This window comes from Oryx dammah, unplaced genomic scaffold (genome assembly GCF_014754425.2).
Source record: "Oryx dammah isolate SB20612 unplaced genomic scaffold, SCBI_Odam_1.1 HiC_scaffold_12, whole genome shotgun sequence".
NCBI classification, from domain to species: Eukaryota; Metazoa; Chordata; class Mammalia; order Artiodactyla; family Bovidae; genus Oryx; species Oryx dammah.
In genome coordinates this window covers 51,708,931-51,726,920 of record NW_024070196.1, presented here as the reverse complement: position 1 = coordinate 51,726,920, position 17,990 = coordinate 51,708,931, and the positions used below count along the sequence as shown (strand labels likewise).

The 17,990-nt window shown below is 38.7% G+C and overlaps 1 protein-coding gene across 6 annotated transcripts in view; it reads right to left on the bottom strand.

Moving 5' to 3' along the window:
- The window catches only part of MPHOSPH9 (M-phase phosphoprotein 9), a 59,595-nt gene extending 41,797 nt beyond the window's left edge, over nt 1–17,798 (bottom strand). For 3 of the 6 annotated variants that reach the window (XR_005722927.1, XM_040250641.1, XM_040250642.1), the window contains exons 1-6: nt 17,711–17,798; nt 14,260–14,522; nt 12,066–12,219; nt 5,795–5,884; nt 4,567–5,090; nt 1,491–1,614 (exon numbers count right to left, since the gene is read on the bottom strand). Coding sequence is in view for 5 of the 6 variants with exons in the window: in XM_040250641.1 (XP_040106575.1) it covers nt 1,491–1,614; nt 4,567–5,090; nt 5,795–5,884; nt 12,066–12,219; nt 14,260–14,366 (999 nt within the window). In the remaining variant the exon portion in view is untranslated. Of the gene's footprint in view, nt 1–1,490; nt 1,615–4,566; nt 5,091–5,794; nt 5,885–12,065; nt 12,220–14,259; nt 14,526–17,710 lie in introns of those variants that run through there. The other 3 variants (XM_040250643.1, XM_040250644.1, XM_040250645.1) reach the window with 2 other exon arrangements.
- Nucleotides 17,799–17,990: the final 192 nt, after the last annotated feature.

Sequence of the window (17,990 nt, the reverse complement as noted above, 5' to 3'; positions counted from 1 at the left end):
GACTGCAGAAGACTAACTGAAAAATTCCCAGTGAAATATTTTGTTTTGCACCGGTTCTGAGGTGCAAATCCTAAAGTGATAAGCCAACGCACACTGCGTTGGCCGGAGGGGGCTTACCTCACATAATCATCTGCTGCTCTTCCACCCCATAACGCACTGGCTGAAGAAAACAGCCCATTTTTAAAGAGAAAGGAAAGTATGGTGCAAGGAAAGCCCTTCCCAAGAAACCAGCCTCAGCCTAGCACAGGACCTTCATCAGTAACCGTCTAACGCACCTGAAAAACCACCACGGAGGCCACAGCTGGGAAAATGATAACAGCCAGTCTGTCCCAAAGGACCAAGGAAACAAAGACCAGCTGGAGCTTTAGAAAACCCCTGCGCTAAACACTATCTAATTTCAAGATGGGCTTCAGAATAGCTAGACCCCCAGATACACTATATTGTATTAGAAGAAAATTGGATCCCAAGAGAATTCTGATCATAAAGATTCCCTGGATTTAGGCTGAAAATGAAAAAAAACAATGAGAGACATGAGAAAGGATGAAATAAAGAGGAAAGTTCCAACTTTTATGAATCCACAGAATTTGAGAATTAGGCATGTAAAAAGTACGTTTCAGGTGTGGTGTCTTTGTTTCACCAATCCCCATTACCTGAAAGCTGTTTAAAACAGACATACCAAAGAAACTTGATTTCCCCTAATGATTTAATATTAAAAATATCGAATTCACCTTTAAAAAAATAGGAAAATAAAACTTGTTTAGGAGATGATCAAAGAAAAGGAAAACTTTAGAGAGCATCATGCCCTCCTCACAGCTTTACCCTCTGCCCTACTGAGATCCCCAGAGGCAGGACAGGCTACTAGGAAGACCTAACCCCAAACGGCATCTCTCAGACAGTACCTTTGGCTGATCCTTCGCCTGCTCATCAGATTCTCCACTGAATGGAGGGAGAAAACTTGGCCAGATCACTGGTTTCAAGCTTTACAGCCCAGAAGACTCACCGGAGGAGCTTTTAAACCACCTGGTAACAGGTCACAACCACACCAATGAGGGCAGACCATCTGGGGCTGGTGGCCAGGTGTAAGTAGATTTTTAAAATTTTGTTTATTTGGCTGCACCAGATCTTAGTTGCAGCATATGGAACCTAGTTTCCCAATCAGAGATCAAACCCAGGCCCCCTACATTGGGAGCGCGGAGTCTTAGCTACTGGACCACCAGGGGAGTCCCAGATTTCTGAAGCTCCTAACGATTCTGCTGCTAAGTCACTTCAGTCACTTTCTCACTAGCTTTGGTTTCTGGCCTATTAAAGAAACACTACTTGGACGACTGTTTCCCATTCTCAGAGACACCATAAAAGACAGGGAACAAATTAACAATACAAAAGAAAAGGCAAAAAAAAAAATTATGTTAATGAACAGGTGGTAAACACAACATAATTATCCTGATTACCCGCAGCTAAAGCACACCAGAGTCAAGTGACTTATCACCTACTTTCTCAATTGGTGATTTCTTGGTTTGCTCATCTCCTTGCATAGATTTTGAGTAGCCCTCTTCTTTATGTGCTCTCTTTGGTTGGTTCTGCTTCAGCCTTTGAGCCCATGATGTTATCGATTTACTATTTAAAAAGAAAAAAACAAAATACCTCTCTTTAAATGCTGTCTTCAAATAAAACTAAACACTGATAGAGACTATGCTTCGAATTGCTTTTCTAATAGCAGAGAGGGGATAGATTTTTATTGAGTTGCATGAATTTCTTTTTACAATATCTTATTATTAAAGGCAAAATGAAGAAAAGGACTGACTAGCAGTGATTAACAGTATGTATAGTCTGTAGCCATGGGATAGAACAAAAACCACCATAGTGGCACCTACAAATACTAAGTATATCTCCATAGTGAAAACATACTTATTTAGATGGACTTATGAGTACCCAAGATATGAGTTGCTATAGTTAAATACCTTACATTAGATGACATACTTCAGAGACATAAAACTGGACATAATTTTAAGTAATTATTTGCCTTACAAATTCAGCCTATGTTTCTTTTACTGAAAAGTCCCCTGGATGAATTAAAATGTCATTGAACTTACAAAATCTCTTCTAATATATAACAAACATAAAATTGATCATACTTGTATATAATATTTGGTTTTAAATTACATGAATGTGTGTGACAAAATTTCAGTTGATTCAGTCCTACACTCTAATTTTCAGCAAATCAATGCTGCTGCTAAGTCACTTCAGTCGTGTCCGACTCTGTGCGACCCCATAGACGGTAGCCACCAGGCTCCCCTGTCCCTGAGATTCTCCAGGCAAAAACACTGGAATGGGTTGCCATTTCCTTCTCCAATGCATGAAAGTGAAACGTGAAAGTGAAGTCGCTCAGTCATGTCAGACTCTTAGTGACCCCACGGACTGCAGCCCACCAGGCTCCTCCATCCATGGGATTTTCCAGGCAAGAGTACTGGAATGGGGTACCACTGCCTTCTCCTAAATTATTCCTGCTGCTGCTGCTAAGTCGCTTCAGTCGTGTTTGACTCTGTGCGACCCCATAGACGGCAGCCCATCAGGCTCCACCGTCCCTGGGATTCTCCAGGCAAGAACACTGGAGTGGGTTGCCATTTCCTTCTCCAATGCATGAAAGAGAAAAGTGAAAGTGAAGTTGCTCAGTCGTGTCCGACTCTTAGCGACCCCATGGACTGCAGCCTACCAGGCTCCTCCGGAGTAGGGTGCCACTGCCTTCTCCTAAATTATTCCTGAGTAAACTATAAATAGAAAATAACTACAAGGTACAACACTTTATAATGACTTAAAAGGGCTATTTACATTTAGAGTATGTATTTTAAATATTATCAAAACAGAACTTAATATATCAACTTTATTAATTATATGTACATAATTTATACAAAAATGTTAAGGATTTTTCCCCCCCCATGGTTATAAGGACACCTCTGATCAACTTTTTTATAATTAGCTGACACACACTCATATATATAATACTAATTAATTTTATTAGCCTAAAAAACTAAGTGAAATATAACTGCAAATAATCACCATCGACTTAGAAAAACAATTAAAATACTATCTGCTGTGTAGTCAATTATTTATTGAGCACGTCCTATTTTTCAGCACCAAAACACATTTATTACCTTACAGAAATCAAAAAAACCATCCTTCGTCTCTTTCTTAGTTGCCTCCCTAAGGTTATTACCATGTGCGCGTGCTCAGTCGCATCCAGCTGTTTGCAACCCCATGGGCTATAGCCTATCAGGCTACTCTGTCCAAGGAATTTTTTAGGCAATACTGGAGTGGGTTGTCATTTTCTACTTCAGGGGATCTTTCCAACCCAGGGATCAACCTGAATCTCCTGCACTGGCAGGCAGATTCTTCATCACTGCACCACCTGGAAAGCCATGGTCATCACCACCTATCTATAATTTCTTTTAATAAAATACATGTTAAGTGAGAAGGTATAAGAATTAATCTATTATTCTGGAATTTTAAAATGACACATGCACACATTTAAAGGTTATACATTTTAAATAGATACAAACTGTTAATTCCTAAAAAATATTTTAAAAATTAACCTCATTGAAATTTCTGGTTTATAAAAATAACTTTAATTGCAGGGTGTCAAGTTTAAATAACTGCATATCATGATGGTCAGCTACATATAAGATACATATTCTTTCAAGTTTAAAGTACCTCTCCTAAAAATTAGGTCAATGGTTGATTCCTTATTTTAGTTCAACTGGAATAAAACCTAACAGGAGTATTTTCCGGTAAAATACAAAAACTATTAGTCGCTCAGTCATGTCCAACTCTCTGTGACCCCATGGACTGCAGACCTCCAGGCTCCTCTGTTCATGGGATTCTCTAGGCGAGAATACTGGAGTGGGTTGCCATTCCCTTCTCCAGGGGATCTTCACAACCCAGGGATCAAACCTGGCTCTCCTGCATTGCAGGTGGATTCTTTACTGCTTGAGCCATCAGGGAAGCTGTATAATACAAAAAATTATAGCCCAAAGGTCAAGCAACACAGAATTTAGTACATATTGAGAAGAATTTAACAGGTAACAGTAGAAAATTCTAGCCAGCATCTACTTTTGTGTAAGATTATCATACAGAAAACTTTTTCTATTAAAAGTATCTTCTAAGATCTAGTTAAGTGCCCTCCTTCTACAAATTAAGAGACTGAGACTCAATCTTAATAAGTAACTTGTCCAAGACACACCTCAGTGGTACAATCAGGACTGATTCTGAAACTGACTTCTATTCTGGGCTCTTGATTACAAAATATAAAAGGTATTTTTCTGGCAAGCCTCCCACCCCAAGAGTTTTCGTAGTCTTATTATCAATGGGAAGGCAGTCAGATGTTATTAACATATAGTGTGCTTTGTAACTTTCAATTTTCCACAGGCAATAAATAAAAAATTTGATAAAACTGACATGTTCAAATACAACTCATTCCAACTAAAAAGAGCTGTATTAACTAAACATTTTAGCTTATTATAAATGTATTTAACAAGTAAAATTCCCTTCAAGTGATGGAGAAATTCAACTTACTTGTTTGTTTTTCCACTGTATACTTCTGAAATCTTACTTTCACCAAGAAAACTGTGTTCAAATTCACCGGGAAAAATGGGAGTATCTTCCTTTAAAGAAGCACAAAACTCTTCATTTGGATGTATATAAAAACTCTGGTTTTTCACACCATCTCCAAGTGGCTCCGCTGGCACCACCGGTGCTCCAAATTGTCCTTCAGAAGCCTCTATGTGCTCCATGAAATCTTGAGCGTCCTTTGATTTGTAGGTGTTTAGTTCTGAGATGCAAAAGGTTCCATACCCACTGCTCACTGAGCTACTATCCACATTGCAGTCTGGTTGCGACAAGGATGCTTCTTGCTGCATTTCAGACTCTTCAGACTTGGGATAACTGATAACATATTCATTTCTCTCACCGTTTTCAGAAAAAAAACCCATTTGACTTTCTGAAGATCTTTGTTTGCTTAAAGAACTTCTACCATAGGAAGCCCAGGAAGCATTATTGGTCTGTAACTTAACTAAATTTTTTATTTCCTCCTGTATATGCTAAAAATAAAAAAGAGATTTGGGGGAAAAAAAAGAGATTTGGCTAAGAATGTATATTAAATATCACATTTTCACAAATGTCTTAAATATACTGCATTTAAAAATAAGAGCTACTAGTCTAAAGATGACACTTGTGCCTTACATTTAATTTATAAGCAAAACTGATATAAAGAATTAACTCACTGGGGGCTTCTCATCTTCTGAGATCCCCCACACTCTGCCTGTAGAGTGTGTTTCTCCCAGGGCCACTCTTGCCTTTTGAGACAGACAGCATTCTGTCTGTGGAATGTGTGCCTCTCTAAGTAAATCCACTTAACTATTACCTTAGCTTTCACTGAGTTCTGTCTTCAATGAGACATAAAGAACCTGAGCTTCAATAAGCCCTGACACTAGGAATTAAGCCCCTACCTGGGTGGAGGACGGAACTATGATGCTGACCCTCCTGACTTCAGTCTACTAAAGCGTGGACTCTGTAGATCTCTGCCCCAATTCTATGCTGAATTCTCCTCTGCTCAAGGCCCCTCATGAATATGCATGTGCCCTTAGTTTAAAACTTCCTCAATTTTACAGTTCAGGGAGACATTGCTTTGGGTGCAAGTAATTAATCCTTCCTCCCCGCCCCCCCCCCCCAAAAAAGAATTAACTAATTGGTTCTTCTAAAAATTTTACAATGTAAAACAAGAATCAATATAAAGAAAACTTACTTGAATTTGGTTGTGAAATTGCTCCTGCTGAGCCACTATCTGCTCTTGGCAATGTTTTTCCACCAAACTGAATAGCTGTAACCACCTGGTCTATTAAATTATAAAATATTTTGGTTAAAAATAATTTTTTAACCTAGTATTTCACAGAAATATTCCTCCAATGGGAAAGGGCCTTTTAAAAATGTATTTTTAATGTAAAAATTATAAGCTAAATTAGTTATAAAACTATAAAATTGGTTATAAAAATGCAAAAATAAAAGGACATAGGCTTGGGCACCCCTTTATGTTACCTGTGGTCTGGGTAAACTTGAAGGTCTCAGTAAATCTGATTAACTTGATGTCATCTGCTGCCTTTCTAATTAATCAACAACTGCCGGTAGATGTGCTTCAGATTTGTCTTAAGCCCCTCTTCCTTTCCTCATAACATTAAACATTAACTTGGACCCAGAAAAAGAATCCCACATTTTAAAACAAAAGTTTGGTTTATGAGAATTTGACCCCAAATTAATTTGTTTTTCAAGTTTAAAAAAATCCAAACATTTTAGAGTAAGATATTAAAGTGTTTGTGTTTTAAACACTGCAGCAGCTAAAAAAAGAAAGAAAAAGGAAAAAAAAAAAAAAGACTCTGAAAACCTATGGACGTGGCCTAAGATCCCCTTCGGAGCCCCTTTTAGGTCCTGAACCATCCTGATCAACCAAGAGTAGTTGGTGCTCTTGTAACTAGATGAGGCCAAAACACAAGAGGGGAGTATGAATTCTCTAGAGGCTGAATTCACACTAAAGGCTGGTCTACTGTCAGTTAACAGTTCAGTTCAGTTCAGTTGCTCAGTCGTGTCCAACTCTTTGTGACCCCGATGGACTGAGCCAGGCTTCCCTGTCCATCACTAACTCCCAGAGCCTATTTAAACTCATGTCCATTGTGTCAGTGATGCCATCCAACCATCTCATCCTCTGTTGGTCCCTTCTCCTCCCGCCTTCAATCTTTCCCAGCAACAGGGTCTTTTCAAATGAGTCAGTTCTCCACATCAGGTGGCCCAAAGTATCGGAGTTTCAGCTTCAACATCAGTCCTTCCAATGAATATTCAGGACTGATCTCCTTTAGGATGGACTGCTTGGATCTCCTTGCAATCCAAGGGACTCTCAAGAGCCTTTTCCAACACCACAGTTCAAAAGCACCAATTCTTTGGCACTCAGCTTTCTTTATAGTCCAACTCTCACATCCATACATGACTACTGGGAAAACCATAGCTTTGACTAGACAGACCTTTCTTTGTTGGTAATGTTTCTGCTTATTAATATGCTGTTTAGGTTGGTCATAGCTTTTCTTCCAAGGAGCAAGTGTCTTAATTTCATGGCTGCGGTCACCATCTGCAGTGATTTTGGAGCCCAAAATATAAAATAAACAAACAGTATGCAACAATATATAATGTCAAAAAGTAGCTACTGCGACAACTGGCTTCCTTGTTTAAAACCGTCCAGTGTCTTTCCATTCCATTTCCATTCCAGTGTCATTTCCATTCCATTCTATTCCCTACAGGGCCCTGTGTGATCTGTGTTGCACACACCTCCCAGCTTCCTCTCAAATCCCTCTGTCCCTTTCATGACACACACTGGCCTCACTGGCCTCCCTCTGTTCCCTGGACATGCCCAAACTGTCTTTAGCCTCAGAAGTCTTGTACTGACACTTGCTGTACCCTCTACAGGGAAAGCTCTCTCCCGAGCTCTCAACGTGGCTGGCTTCTTCCCATCCCGCAATTTCAGCTTAATTATCCTCTTCTCGCAAAGAGTTTTCCAAACCATCCTCACAGGCACTCTCTTTCTTGGCATCCTGTTTAGTTCCTTCAGAGCATTTACCACAATCTGCAAATATTTCATTGGTTCACTTGGGTTTACCAGTCTCCCTCCCATCCCTGCCTGCACTCCAGCACCTAGGATACAAGACCAAGTTAAGAGTGGGTACTCAGATATACAGTCTAAACAAACATATAACAATGGATATTGAAAGCTGAAGGAAACCAACCCTGAATATCTGGAAGGACTGAGGCTGAAACTGAAGCTCCAATACTCTGGCCACCTGATGTGAAGAGCCGACTCAAAGGAAAAGACTGAGGGGGGGAAAGACTGGGGGCAAAAGGAGGAGGCGACAGAGGATGAAATGGTTGGATGGCATCACTGACTCAATGGACATGAGTCTGAACAAACTCAGGGAGATAGTGAACAACAGGGAAGCCTGGCATGCTTCAGTTCATGGAGTCACAAAGAGTTGAACATGATTCAACGATGGAACAACAACTGCAAGCTGAACTTTTCTTGGTATTATAGACCACACAATCCAGTGATCCTCCCCATTAATGGTGAAAGCCATTTACACAATGTAACAGAATTAAGCTGAAATCTGTATAACGGTATTAAGGTAAAGGGGAGGAAACCTCAAGATTGGAAAAGAAAGCCTTAAATGAAATATGAGGGCACTGACAGGAAGTGAGAATTCTAAATCAACTGACTTCAGGACAAAGAGGACTAGATCAAATCAAGTCCCTTACTCTCTCAACTTACAAAGTACCTTATATATTAATGAAAACAGAAAAGAAACAACCAAGCAACAGTTTTCTTAAATTATACCCCTGTACCCTTTAGATGTTATTTTTAATCTGATACAGTTATTATTCACATAAAGCTTAACTATAATAATGATAGAATAACAACTTAATAAAAATAATGGCTTCATAGTATGTGAGACAAGATATTAATCACATCCTTATCATCATTTTCTTATTTAGGATACAAATGAAGAGTTCATTCAGGCTATAAATTAGTGGAGATTTTTGTTTTTCTGAGACAGATTTTATTGTTTACCCTTTAATTTTAAATAAAGTAACTTAAAGAATATTATTAATACAGTGATAACATTATACACTTAATTGTTAAGAAGGGCTATTATTCATTTCAAACTAAAGTGATTTGTACTACCTGCATTTTATATGTTGTTGGAGGATATGGGCCCCTGACTGAAGTTTTCCTGTGAACGCAGTTTTCTGATGCTATCAGCCTGCATGGGATTGCTATAGTCTGGTTCCCTAGTCTGACCTGGTAAATACGTTGTGGGCTTTCCCACAGTTCTGACACCCACCTCTCCACCACCAACTTGTGTGATTCTGAACAAGTAAATTTAATTTCTTTATACTTCAGTTTCCTAGTTTAAAAAAAAAATTACTAAGGAGATATTTTACATTCCTTTACTGTCTTTAAAATCCAGTGTGCATTTTTTTGGAGTGGGGGCAGGGGCTGTGCCAGGTCTTTGCTGCTGTGCAGGGGCTTTTCTCTAGTTGCAGCGAGCAGTAGCTACTCTTTAGCTGAGGTGCACAGACTTCTTACTGCAACGGCTTCTCTTGTTGCAGAGCACAGGCTTAGCTGCTCTGCGGCACGTGGAATTTTCCCAGATCAGGGATCAAACCTGGGTCCCCTGCACTGGCAGGCAGATTCTTTACCACTGAGCCACCAGGGAAGCCCTCAGTTTCCTAATTTATAAAATGGCAATAACAACACATTATCTGTGGCTGTGAGGATTAAATTTTAAATATGATGCCTGCAAGGCAAGGATCTCAATGGGAGAACTATATGTTGAAATCTATGAGGTCATGGTTGTCACAAAGATAATGGGAGCACCACTAGCATTTAGGGGGCATGGTCCAGGGATACAAAACACAGGACAGTCTCTGCAATAAAGAACTATCCTGTGTCTATTTTATATTGTATTTTGCAGTTTTCAAGTCACCAGATTGTCCAGGAGTGCAACTACCAAGATGTTTCAGTATTTGCTCAGAAATTACACGCCGTTTCAGAAAATTGCATCTCCAGCTACAGTGCTGGTGCATCGATGCAAGGCAGCTGTCCCGTCCTGTGCTGATAGCTGCTGCGTTCATGGAGAGTCTCCACAGAGGTAAATGCTGGACTGCTTCGTTATGTTCTCTAATGTAGATACATCTGAGCATTTATATATTTACATATTAGCTTATAAATAAGTATTATTACTCCTTTATATCACAGGACATTACACTGACTTTTTTTTAAAGCAGATACAAGCAGGTTATATTATTTGTGAATTTCATTTCAGGACAATATAAGTTGATGTTATTTTAAAAGCTGTTATAAAAAGAGAGCTTCAGGTCTAATAAGGTTGAGGGCCACTGACAGAAAGTATCTCGTATACTGCCCGGCAAATAGGTAAGCAATAATCATCAGATAATTGTTATTATTATAATCAGTAGTGCTAAATAGTTAAAATGCTACAGATAATGATATGCTTTAAAATTTTCTTACAATCATAGAAGTATTAGCAAGTACTTTAAAATGCATTAGAGGAATTCCCTGGGGATCGAGTGATTAGGACTCAGTGCTTTCACTGCCGTGGACGCAGTATCAATCCCTGGTCGGGGAACTAAGATTCCACAAGCCACACAGTGTGGCCAAAAGCAAACAAAAAGAATAGCTTAAAGTATTTCTACAGAAATGCATTAACAGATTCTTTCCTGATAGAATAAAAATATATAACCTTCCCAAGTTTAACCAGTGATAAACTTTGAGAATTCCAGAAGAGTTTTAATAAAATAATTCTAAAGAATCAGGTCATCACCAGATCTCTTCCAGAGCTCTGTAGAAGGTTTAGTTCTTTAATAATGTACATTAGCTTCTTATAACTGGTAGAAATCAGACAAATGTTACTATTCCAAAAGAAAGGTATAAACATGAAATTCAGGGAAGAATCAGGAATAAGACTTACACAATATTTACCCTCCCATTCTTTCTAAAGCACTACCCTAAAGCATCAGGGGCCTTTATTTTCATATGTTACAAAAACACAAAAAACAAATTCAAGAAGTTTTACTGAAATGGCCAAAATAGCATTTCATGTTCCGTCAAAATACGAAATAGCTTACAAAGCTCCTCAGTGAATAATCAATTATATGCCTACATTATGAAAATTAAAGTCAGTTAATACAAAACATAATTTTAAAAATCTGTTAGATCACAGAAGAAAGGGTAGAAAGAAACCTGTTCAAATGTTAGGAGGTTTAAGTGGCTAGATGGTATCCTGGCATGTAATAATCTATGTCTTAAATTCACAAATATACTCTGATTCTGATTGAAGATGTTGATTTCGAAGATTTCACACAAAACTTTCTAGTTAAAAATGAATTTACCAGACGTCAAGCCACATCCAGGCAATTTGCCTCATTTTTTTTAAAGTACTAGGGGAAACATTTCATAAAACATTCCATTATTATTTACATCATTTTACAAGGACATTTTATAGGTCTTTTGCATTAGCACATACTGATCATTATGTGGAAAAAAAGTATAGAAAGTTAAAGCAGTCTTCTTTTAAGTTTGCCATATCAAACTTAGTCATTTTTATAACTCTAACGATTATGGATAATGAATATAAGTAGCTATTACTGATTTCTTAAACCAGATAATCTTTCATTCTATTTATTCCACACTCTGAAAATTAACACAAATTATAGTCTTAGAACTATAATTAACATTTAAAACAAAATTTACTGCTCTCCAAATAAAGAATTTAATAATAATGTTTTATACATTTCTACAAAGCATTACCAACTCTAGCCTTTGAAAAGTGTATCATGGGCATTACTGCATGACACAAAATTTACATATAAATATTCTTTCAACTGTTAAATTTTTATATCGCAATTTAACCTATAGACAAAAGGAAAAAACAACTTGACCTGAATAATCAATGTAAGTCAATGGAGCACAGCTAAATGCAATAAGGTATGAAACAGAAGCCTTATTTATAAACAGAGCATTCAAAATATTTCAAAGTGAATTTATGTTTTACAAAATCATGACAATTCTGTTTAAGTTACTTAAAAGATTAGGATTAGTAACAAATATCAACAATTTGGTTGGCAATTCTCATTTTTCTGAAAAAAGACATTTTAGTTTATAAAAACTAACGAAAAAACCTAACAAAGTATAACAAAGTATTTTAGTTCACATTCACAATATATAAATTAGAATGTCTAATTTATATATTAGTAAATATATTATTAAAATGTACTTTTGATCATTGTGTTCACATTTGTTCTATATTGTTCCTTAATTAATATACTTGACCGCTTTATTCTAGCAATAACTTAAGTATCATGCTCTTTAGAATACAAATTGCTAATAATTTAGAGTTTAGTAGAGGCATATTCATAAACAGAAATTGTTTTAATTCCAAAAATAAAACAAAACTAGATACCTCACAGTTTTTCCAAAGTTCCGAATCAGTCTTTCCACTGTTTTGTAGCTCTTGCATTAAAGAGGTGAGGACTTCAACTGTACCTTGAATTACAGATGGTCTGGTCTTCCCTGAGAAAGAGGATACCCCATTTGTACTAAGGTGGGGACTACTTCTGTTGAAACATAAATAATTCACATGGTTTTCTTCATTCTACCAAAGTGTTGAATAATTCAGCAGTTCAAGATTTAGCAGAACAGTACAAAACTACTGATACTTAATCCTACTTAAGAGCACCTCATTTGCTGAAAATCTGATCACAAGTTTGTCCATGAAAGGAAAATAGCAGTGAAAAGACAGATAGCGCTTAATTATATTTTTAAGAACAAAACAGAACGAACTTCAGAAGGGAGAGAATACTCCAAAATAGAGCAGAAGATAAAAGTGTAGGCTAAACAATAAGGAAAATTCTCAGCGACTCCTATCTAAATTATTCCAGAGGAGTATTTCACTCCATTTTAAGAGCAGTCCTTTATTGTAATGGAGATCCTTTCTCCACTGCCCAGAATTACAGTCATGTCTTGTTAACTGGATCCCCCTAATTTGGCATGATAAGCTCATGCTTATCTTTGCACTGTCTTTGAATAAAAGCAGTGCCAAGCAAATTAGTAGCAGATATTCAGGATTTATTTAGCCTATTCAATGTATAAAATAGCACTAATTTTTCCCAGGAGGACTGCTTTTCCAAATCTGAGAGGAGTTTATTTCAGATTTGCTTTATAAAAACACAAGGGATAATTAGGGACATTAAAATTTATTTAAATTCCAACCACTGAAAGGTCATTTTTCTTTTATTTATTGATACTCTGCTTTGTTTTACAAACAATTTGTGAAAAAGAGGACACTAATGAAAGTAACAGTAATGTAATAAAGAGTTAGGATCAGAAAAATACTAATAAAAATTCAAGGGAAAGAACATAATATGGTATCCATTAAGGGTTTAATACACAATTACAGTTGTATAATAATCAAGTTTAAATTTGGCCAATTTAACTGCCAGTCACAATAAAAGGGAGACAGCTCAGTGACATAATTTTCATTAGAAAGGCACATTTTAAGTTCCTCCAGGCAAATTAAACACTATGCTCTAAAAAGGGTTTCATCTAGAAGAGGATTTCAAAAGGGCTGCCAAATGATGACACAGGAAACAAAAAGCGTGGCCAGCATTCAGGAAGTAGGTACAGATTACGATGGCAAGTGTTTCTGGACCATGTCCCATGCTTTTTTCTTTTCTCCCTTTCTACCTTACTTTATGCTTTCTCATTTTATATTTTCTTGTAAGCTGCCTTAAATTCCTCCTGAGGAGGGCAAAGAATAAAGAAGTCTTTTAAGGGATTTATTTAAAATACACAATTTCTTCAAGATCTATTACTGTGTGCAAGTTTGCTTCTTTACAGTAGGTGCCAGACTGCTATGTTTCTGCTTTACTGTACTTGCTTTTTATAGGTGGTTAATGGCCTCTGCCTCTGCTGTTTGTAAGCTAATGCAAATTTTGAAGCTTGCATGCTGTAGTTCATGGGGTCTCAAAGAACTGGACATGACTTAATGACTGAATAACAACAAGAAGTTTAGAAACCAAATAATCAACTTGTCTAACTATGTATAAAATGAGAGTAAACAGGCCCTGATTCAAACAAACCAAACGCGGGATAATTTAAAAAGAAAATGCATAAAATGCAGTGTTTGATAGCATCTATTTTGTCAACTCAGCCTGTTTTTTTGCTAACTTCCTAGTATTCAATTTTTTTTCAATCTTGAAATTGCTACTTTCAAGACTGGTGAGGTACTTCTGCAACATGAAACATTATTTTTCCTCTTAATTTCAAAATGGAGAAGCAATATTTAGGCAATTAAATTTTAAAGATATGCTTGTAATTTACCAAAAAAAAAAAAAAATGTAAAGAGAACTGCATCTAGCAAACCAAGTTCTTTTTCACAATGCTCCCCATATAAAAGAGTATCTCTGGAAGAAATGAAGAACATGAAAGTACTGAAATTATTCTTAAACAACTGTCCTTGAACAGTTCCTGATCTCAGTTTTGGGGTTTTAAAAAGGCAAACAGTAAGTATGACACTATTCGGATAAACTGGTAAATTATGCAAATAATGTTATTTTTATTTGTCACTACATTAAAAAATCTATTCCCATTCTTACCTATTAGTATTTAAGTTCAGTCCAAGAGTATGAGGAGAATTTTTTATATCAGATTCTATAGAAGATGAAGCTTTCTGTGAGGGTTTCCCCAAGTCAAAATCTTCCATAGTGTACAGAAATTGCTACACGCTCTCATTTGAAAATTCAGGTTCTTGCACTGTTTGAAGAAACTGAATCTGAGTCATCTTCAGATGCTTCATCGTCTACAGGCATTTTCAGTTGCTGACATTCAGAAGTGAAATATCCGAAGGTCCCAGGAGAGTCTGAAAATGAATGGGGAACAAAATACTATTACCAAAAAACTTTGTCAAAACTTTAGAAACCTTGATCCTTTTATACAAATCTACATTAAGGATAGCAACACTTTTCATAATAGCCAAAATTCAGAAACAACTCAAATGTCCATCAACTGTGGAATAAGTGTGGTGTATCCATATGACGTGAAGAGCTGATTCACTGGAAAAGACCCTGATGCTGGGAAAGACTGAAAGCAAAAGGAGAAGGCGGCAGCAAGAGGATGAAATGGTTAGACAGCGTCACTGACTCAATGGACATGAATCTGAACAAACTCCAAGAGATAATGGAGGACAGAAAAGCCTGGCATGCTGCAGTCCACCGGGTCACAAAGAGTCAGACAAGGCTTAGTGACTGAACAACAACTATCCATATAATATTTCTCAGTCATAGAAAATAATAAAGTGTGGAATTATGCTACACTGTGGATAAACATTTAAAACGTTATGCTAAAGGGAATTATCTGGCGGTTCAGGGGTTAGGGCTCAGGCCTGTCACTGCCGTGGGCCCAGGTTCAATCCCTGGTGGAGGAACTAACGCTGCAAGCAGCACAAGGTGCAGCAAAAAATAATATACACACAAAGTAAAAGAAGCCCATGGAAAAGGCAATGGCAACCCACTCCAGTATTCTTGCCTGGAGAATCCCATGGACAGAGGAGCCTGGCGGGCCCCATGGGGTCGTGAAGAGTCAGACACAACTTAGCAACAAGCATGCACACACATCCTTTAGACCCAACGTGTGCAGTTTGGCTCATCTCATTAAAGATGCTTGATGTCATCATTGGTTAATTTCCTTTTATTTTCCCGCAGACTTTTTCATAGATGCTATTTTTCCAAATCTGTATGGCTTTTTTTTCCCCTGTTTGTTCTGTTCTGCTGTGAATTGCTTTGGTGAACTTGTGCTAGTATACTTAGCTCACAGACGTTCGAGCCGTTGTGAATTTTCTTCATCTCCGTAAACAGTTCATCTGTGCTTCTCCCTAATGACGTTTTATTTTTACCCCCATAAGCAACTGAGGTAGAAAAATAAAATTTTACCATGGGAAAAAAAAAAAAAAGAAGCCCAACAAGACCTTATTATATGTTTCCATTTATACAAAGTAATAGAGTAGGCAAATCTATAGAGAAAGAAAGGAGACCAGTGGTTGCCAGAAGCTGGGAGGAGAGAATGAGAGTGACCAAAATGGGCATAGGGTGTCTTTCTGGGGAGATGAAAAGTTCTAGAATTGGACAGTGGTGATGAATGCACAACCCTGTGCCTCTACTAAAAAAATCACCGAATTGTACACTTTAAAAGAATAAATTTTATAGTGACTTGTATCTCAATAAAAAATCTACAATAAGTGATTTACAGAAGTAGCAGTAGTAGTTGAAGGCAGGAGAAGTGGACAACAGATGAGACGGTTGGATGGCATCACTGACTCGATGGACATGAGTTTGAGTAAGCTCCAGGAACTGGTGATGGACAGGGAAGCCTGGCGTGGTGCAGTCCATGGGGTCGAAAAGAGTCGTACACGAATGAGCGACTGAACTGAACTAGCATTTTTTCAGGTAACGTTTCAAAACTTTAGGTGCTTAATAAGCAAGGTTCCAGACACAATTCTGTGTAATAACTGGAAAACTTACATGCCTTGTTCATTCCTTTAATACATTTTCTCAAGCATGCTTGTTGATTTATACCATGAATAGATGAATGGGAACTACTTACTATTTAATTTGGTATTGAAAACAGCCAGTTAAACTGTTAACAATGCTTGTTTCCCCACTGAAGGTGGGGGTGGAAGGAATGTATTTTGCACTATATACTATATACACAGAGTACTTTTAATTACTTCTGAAAAAATAAACTATTTGCCAGGTCCACTAAAATTTAACTGAAGCTAGATGTATAGAGGTAAACTGGCTATAACAAGTCAATTGCCTCCTTTTTAAGGAAAAAGAAAAAAAAAAAAAACAAGCCAAGGAATAACAGGGGGAAAAAAAGAATAAAAGAAAACCTATGCTGCTGACAAGATGGAAGCTTTAGGGGACGCAAAAGAGGAAAATAATTCTGGTTCCTCTACATTCTCACTTTCTACGGCCTGGTTTTACAAAGCACAACGTTGAAAGAAAGCATCAGCTCACAAAGGAACCGTTTCCTTCAGGGACAGGTGTGAAGGCCAAGGGTAACCCGACCTAGCTAAATAGATTTCTCCCCAGTGACTCAGCCCATCATCAACGACAAAGGGTACTGACAAACTCAGGGGCCGCGCCTTCCATCCGGCAACGAAAATATCTGAATTCAAATCACCTTGCTCTTCCACCAGGAAAACGCAAGCTCTCTGGGGACACGGATCTGCATGTAACCCCATCTATTATTTACCCCGTTGAGTTAATCCGGACGCAGTAGACCCAGATGAATCTTGAAATGTGATGATGCCTCCCCAGCAGAGCGTGGGGGTGCGGAGAGGGATGCTGGTGGGGGAGGAGTTTTTTTTAAAAGATATACAATGCAGAATTTTAAGAACCTGATGGAGATGGATATAAGAACAGAGACGTTTTTATATGTCTCACAAACAAAATATGACGCCTTGGATGCCCCCAGTTCCAAAAGGGAAAAAGGGAGTTAGGGGGAAAGGGAACGATTGATACGGGGTCTGCTGAGAATATGAAAGTTAACTAGGCGTTCTGCTTTGTTGGGAACCCGAGAAGGGGAAAGAAGGGATGATTTCAGGTTTTGAGGCCAGATTCTGACATTTTCACGCTGACAGCCAGACCGCCGCTGCTGGTTCTCGCCTAAATTTTAGCCACCAGGGAGGCCGGAGTTAAAACTGCTGGTGCAACAACTACATTGCTGATTATCAAAGGAAGCCCAGGAACCTGGTCAAAAAAAAAAAAAGAAAAGCGAAATCCCTCAAGCCCCCCGCCCCTGGGGAAGAGGCTCTCAGCGATTGGGCCGCGCGGGTGTCACTCAAGGGCACAGAGTCTAGAAAAGGCGTACGGACCGGGAGAAAGCCCCCACACACCCGCGGGCTTCGGCGGGGTGGTGTCGCCCGACTGTTGTCTTCCCCCGCCCTAACCCATCAGCACACTCAGGGGTCCGCTGACTCGGTGTCCTCGACGTCGCGTCCCCTGCCCCCTGCGACTGGCAGCCCCCCGCAGGCCGGCGGCCACTTACCTGGCCGCCGCTCCCACTGCCGATGTCGGGGTCGGGCGCTCAGCCTCTCGCGACCGTTAAACTCGAGGGAGCGTGCGCGCGCCCGGCGTCTTGGTCGCGATTGGTTACTTGAGGGGGCGGAGACGGCCGTGCAGCGGTGCGCGCTTCGACTTCCCTCTTCCTGTCCCCCAGCTCCCACCAGAGACTGAGGTTAGCCGCCGGGGAAACGAGAGGGGCGGGGCTGCTGTCAAGTCCTCTCCTCTGATTGGCTCTCTGGGAACCTACGGCAGCTACGCGGGAA